This window comes from Herpailurus yagouaroundi, unplaced genomic scaffold, assembly GCF_014898765.1.
Source record: "Herpailurus yagouaroundi ecotype Mexico unplaced genomic scaffold, PumYag 198, whole genome shotgun sequence".
NCBI classification, from domain to species: Eukaryota; Metazoa; Chordata; class Mammalia; order Carnivora; family Felidae; genus Herpailurus; species Herpailurus yagouaroundi.
Genome location: NW_024412429.1, coordinates 2,919,523 through 2,925,522, shown reverse-complemented (window position 1 = coordinate 2,925,522; position 6,000 = coordinate 2,919,523). Strand labels below are relative to the sequence as shown.

The window sequence follows — 6,000 nt, the reverse complement described above, 5'->3', positions numbered from 1 at the left end:
TGCGGCCCAGCCTGGCATTCATACCCTCCTCTCCAGGGTGTGAGGACTGTATGTGACCAATAACTCTGTGCCACACCTGCCCAGGGCCTGGTGTGGGTGGCCGACCGTCTTCCACTGTTCAGGGGACAGGCCCCTCCCTCACCGACAGGGTCACTGGAAGGGATCGGAGCGGGAGCAGGTGCTAGTTCGTATGTGTTGTGGGCTAGGCGACTGGGAGCCAGCGATGGGGGTCTCGGATGCAGTTTTGTTCTGACCTTGCGTTTAGTGCTTACACTTCCCTGAGGGCAGGGGCACAGAGCTCCACGGTCAGGTGTTGGACTCTAACCGCCAGCCACCGGGACACAACACGGCCACGAGTCACGTGTCGCTGAAAGTGAGCAAGCCGGTGGGACTGGAGACTCAAGCTGAGTCACGGTCCACAGGCAGCCACGCAACCCGCTCCTGCTTTCCTCCTCGATGTTCTTTTTCCCAAATGGCACGCCGCGGCAGAACATATGTGGGGGAACGGTATTTACACAATATGGCTCTTCTCCCTGAAAATCGTGGAAGTTTTGCAGGGAGATGTTAAATATCCAGGGGAATGTTTCTACTGTTTACCATCGGTTAGAGAGTAACGTGTCTGACACACTCCTTTAGAGACAGCTTCAGAAACCACGCACCAGCAAACAGAACGCGTATTCACGCAAATGGCAGGCAGCGTAGAAACCGCGGCTGCACGTCCCAAACACAGCGGCCCCTTCGTGAAGCCCTCACCTTTCAAAGTAGCTTTCTTAAGGACTTTCATCGCGTACAGCTGTCCCGTGTCAGACCCCTTGGTCTTCCTCACCAGGAACACCTGATAAAGAGAACACACAGCACCCGAACTTGGTAAGAGTTGAAACTCATTTTCCTTATTTGCGTCGACAAGGGGATCTACGAGGGAGTCTGGGGAGGGGGTGGAATCCAGTAAAATAAATACGCCATCGGAAAATGTTACACTTAAAACGTTCTCCAACATCGAAGTGGGATGAATTTCATCTAACTGACTGCACAGCGTTACACGTTTGAAGAATCATTGGTTTTTGGTATCGCTAACTTTCTCTGAAACATCTTGTATCAGGAAAAAAAAGATGAGTTGTTTACAAAACCAAACAGTATTCCTGGGGTGCCTGGGTGGCTCACTCGGTTGAGCATCCAACTCCATTCAGTTCAGGTCATGATCTCATAGTTTGTGGGTTCGAGCCCCACGTCGGGCTCTGGGCTGACACCTTGGAGCCTGGAGCTGCTTCAGATTCTGTGTCTCCCTCTCTCTCTGCCCCTCCCCCACTCATTCTCCCCCCCCCCAAATAAATAAGTAAACTTTAAAAAAAACAGAAAAACAATATTCACAAATTCTAAGGAAAATCATTTGTTTTATTCTAAATATCCTTTTGTAAATCCCCACTGAGAAGGCCACCCTGACTGGCCAATCACACGGTTCAGTCTGATTCTGAAGATAAACTGGGTTCTCTCATTTTGAGCTTTCTTCACCCAAATTTTAGCTTTGAGCAGCTTAAATTTATACAGAGAGTTAGCCTCTAAACGGCTCTTAGTACACTGTGTGCATCCTTAATGATTCTGAGACACATTTTGAGGTGCAACATGAAGGAAAACCAGAAAAAGGAAGGACAATCGTTGGGGGGGGGCTCGGTGAGCTCAGGGTCATGGTCGTGATCGCTGAACACAATTAGCAAAATACACACACACACACACCTCCCTGGGGCATCAACGGTATTTCCCGATAGACACAAAACTCCGCTGGCATGATCGAGACGGCCATGCCAAGGACACCCGCCATCCAGCGGACAGGCCATCGCAAGGGTGATGGTGACTCACCCCCTCCCCAAAACGCCTCCCCCACGGAGCCTCCTAAAGCCGAAGGACCTGCCGGAGGGGCGGGGGAGGCGAGCTCCAGGAGCCCAGCCCACGAGGCACGGTGTTTGGGGGGGGAGGGTGGCTGCAGCGTCACCTGCCGGGGACAGAAGCCAGCACGAGGGGTTTGCACACACAGCCTTGCCCTCAGGGGGGACAGTGACGAGAAGGGAAGTGACTGAGGGCAGGAGCTTGGGAACAGAGGGTCCTTTTCCTCACAGGACACCGCTCGGCGTCTACGTTCTTGGGCCTGGAAGACAAAGTCCCCGCACGCGGGTGTGGGTTGATGGGGTCATCGCCTCCATCCCTAGTCCACAGAGTGCCCTCGAGGCGATTCGGCTGCCTCCTGCCCCGCTCCCTCCTGACCGCTGCCACACCCAGGTCACAGCACCCTCCCCAGACCGGGATGGATCAGGGTCAGCGCAAACAGACCCCCTCCGCCGCCCAGACAAGAATGAGGGCAACGGGCTGGCCCCACCGGACGCTTCCCCCCGGAGTGAGGACAGTTAGAAGCGGGTGCCTTTTCCTTTCGGATTTGGACTATTCTGTCACCTTTGGCGGACGCGGGATGTGTCTACGTGTACACGTGTCCCACATGGTGGTGCTGTTTGTCTGGGTGAACCAGCCTGTGGCCCAGACCCCGGGGGAGAGCGTCCGAGTCTCCCTCAGCAGGTACGGCTACACCAATCACCTCCTACAGTCCCTGCAGACGAGGGCTCTGCTGGGGACGAGCCTCCCGGCAGGCAGGTAGAAAATCAACAGCAGTGGTCAGAAGGGTGGGGTGTGTGGAGGGAAACTTCACTGTCTGACATCCTGAGCCCTCTGACTGCAGTCTCTGCTCATGCAGGAGGTCCCCCCACGTCTCCAAACCCGGTCCCCCAGCTGGTGTGGGCATGTGGGTGGAGGGGAGACCCCAGGATTCAGGGGACGGGCACAAGCCATTGATCAGGTGGGAGAGGCTGGGGGCCCTCCGGAGGGGCTTGAGCGTCAGTGCCCGGAACACACAGGAGAACGCCGCACCCCAGAAGGCGCGGGGATGGGGGGCAGGCGTGGGTGGCAGGGAGGGGCTGCTAGCTAGACAGCTGAGACTCGAGCAAAGGAGGAGCATGACCCTCTGGGGCCAGAGCACCGCAGAGCAGGAGCCAAACGCTCGGGCTGCAGCCCCCTGCCACAGCACCGGGGACCACGGGGCCACGCGGCGAGCCCGCCAGGGTCACAGAGTCGCCGAGCAGAGGCTCGGCCGTGGCTCCTCGAACCTCCGTGCGTTCCTCCAGTCAGACAACCAGTAACAGCAGTGAAACCCCTCTTTCACGGCTGTGCAACATCCGGAAACGATCTTTTCCGCCTCCGGTTTCATTCCTTCCTCTGCCTCCTCCCTGCCATATCGGGCGGGTGTGTGCAAGGCACGTGTGAACGTACGGGAGGGCACGCGTGTGGACTCACGGGCAGGGGACCCCACGCCACCGAAGGCTTCACTGCAGACCAAGTGCACGTCGGCTGCCACAATTGAGGTGAGCTCCCGTGATGTCAAGTTCTGCATAAACAGGTGCTCATAAACCTCCTTCTCTACTGTATCTCAGGCTTTAAAAAAATGAGATGATAACGGTGACGGCTTCTCTCTCATGAAAAGAGTCGTAGTTTTAGGGGCCCCTGGGCGGCGCGGTCGGTGGGGCGTCCGACTCCGGCTCGGGTCACGATCTCGCGGTGCGTGGGTTCGAGCCCCGCGTCGGGCTCTGTGCTTCGGATTCCGTGTCTCCCCCTCTCTCTGCCCCTTCCCCACTTTCTCTCTCTCAAAAATAAATAAAATGTAAAAAAAAAAAGAGTTGCATTTTTATTTTTGAAAATAACTGGAAGAGACGCCACTCTCTCGGCGCTCGTCTGAGCCCCCACTCTGCGCCAGGCCCCGGGGTCACTGCGAGAACAGCGTCAGGAGGGACCCTGGGGGCGAGCGGGGCACCTAACAGGAGATAAACGTGACCTCGAGAGAACAGACGGGCTCACGAGCCCAGGCTGCCTCTCCCGACCGCCAGCCGGACACACGGCATTTAGGACGCAGTGAAGTAGGTCCTCGAGAACTCGGGCCGTTTCAGCAAGTGCGGCTGCCGACTTTCATCTCTAATCCAGCTGGCTGTCACGTGTTCCCTCATTGCATTCTGGGAACTGCCTTCTTCAGCGGCTCGGCACGTGACACGCAAAGACGTTGGGGGGGGGGACACACAGGTGCTGGGCCACCCTAAATCGCCCCAGATCTGCAGGTGCTGCCGTCATCAGCAAAAGCCCTCCCCGATTCTCTCGGCCAACTCTTCAGCTCTCTCTCAAGAGCTGCAACATCGCAAAGGGTCTGCAAAGTCCTCCAGCCGGGTGGTGGCTGGGCCCTCTCAGGGGACGGCAGGGTGACAACGTCTTCAGAAGGAAGATCTTACGTGCTCCCAGTTTAGTAGAAGGAAAACAGGAGCCTGCTTTCGCTTGGTTTGATCGCTTCTCCGAACGTGGGGATTGTAATCCTTTCCCTGAGTATTGTAAAAAAAAGCGTGTTTCCACACGGACCCCTGGTGTTTATCCACACGAGGGACCCCAAGGAACAGGCGAGGGGATGGGGCGGAGGGGGGGCGTCGCTTTCTGACTCTCGGGCGGCTCCGGGGCCTCTCCTTCCTCCAGACTTTCCAGGAACACCTGGTCTGCACCTTGCACTTGAACACCTGGACACATGGCCGTGTCTTCCAGCCGTTCGCTGCTTTCCTGTCCCGATGCTGAAATCACCTTGCCCGAGGACAAGGCTGTTTCTCCTGTCCAAGCACCAGTGTTTCCCAGCTCTTTGGATACCCCCGAAATCACGATGTCTCGACACGTCATCAGTGACCAGAGATGGTCTCCATTATTCCCAGCAAGTTGCTTCGGCAAACTGCTTCCTACACTTTGCAGGACTGACTCGGACACGGGAGCACACGCCGTCCTCTGGGTGGTCCTGCACGGGGACCCGCCCCCAGCAGGGACCCATCCTCTGTCTGGGATGCACACCAGGGGAGCAGTGGCTGAGGGAGGGTCCGGCGGGACCCCCGCGGTGGGCAGGACAGCACAGTCCGTCTTGGTCCCCGGGAAGAGCCTGCCGTCGGAAAGTAGGCATCGGTGCCGAGGCCAAGTGGAGGCGACCACGTTTTATTCCTTGCTGCGTCGCTGGCACCTGCAGTCCCTGCACAGGGGTGGGCGGGGGGGCGGAGAATGGAGGGACCCAGTAACAGGTCGCTGTGGCCTGGGGACGCTGCACTCCAGATTCACTCTGGCTCTCCGCTCCTGGGAACGGAGGTGACAAGGGACACCTGTTCAACGTGCGTTTTCTGCAGGATGAAAACATTCCGGTTTGCTCTTTTTGTTTCTGCCAGAGAGCAACTGCCAGAGGACTTCTGCATAAGGACAAACCGCATCCAGGGACAAAGAAGAGAATAACACGGGGTGTCAGAACACACGGCTTTGCCCCCCTTGCCGTTACTTTTGCTTTGATGACAACTTCAGAACAGGCAGCCCCGAGTGGGCAAATACAATCTGTGTCTGTGGCTCTCTAGTGCCGGACGTCGGCACCTCTGGGAGCTTTCCGGAGTCCCGGCTCGTCTGTTCGGCTCCCTCGTCCCCCGGGAATCCCGGGCTTCACTTCCAGGCCCCGCCGACTTGGCCCAACGCGCGAGTAGTGGCTGAGCTGGGAGTGAAGTCGCTGGCGGAGGTCAAAACACGCGTGCAAGCAGCTACCGCCTCGTCCCTTCGTTTCTCTCGTTCATCACGACCCGCCGAGCTGTACCCTCCGGTCCCACACGTGTCACGGCACAAGTGAACGTAAAGCGACCAGGGGCGTGGAAGGCGTGGAGGAAGGGTGTGGAGTCCAAAGACGGTCACTCGAGGGAGTCTATCAAACACATCACTTCATTCGTTGCTTTCCAAAGGATGGTTTTTTGTTAAAGCCAATGGTTAATTCAAAATTTGAAATCTGGTGCGTCTTGGACGAAGCCTGTTCGCCTTTCACTTTTAACCCCCAGGTCTCTCGGGAGGGCATTTTCAAGGGTACGTCTTGTCCAGTCGAGTCTCTGAATGGACCCCCAGAACCCCAGGCCCGCGTCTCCA

At 57.2% G+C, this 6,000-nt stretch overlaps 1 protein-coding gene across 4 annotated transcripts in view; it reads right to left on the bottom strand.

Annotated features, from left to right (window-relative positions):
• The window catches only part of RPS6KA2 (ribosomal protein S6 kinase A2), a 345,801-nt gene that overhangs the window by 82,669 nt on the left and 257,132 nt on the right, over positions 1–6,000 (bottom strand). For all 4 annotated transcript variants that reach the window (XM_040448690.1, XM_040448692.1, XM_040448693.1 and 1 more), the window contains one exon: positions 754–835. In XM_040448690.1, the coding sequence (XP_040304624.1) occupies positions 754–835 (82 nt within the window). The remainder of the gene's footprint in view (positions 1–753; positions 836–6,000) is intronic.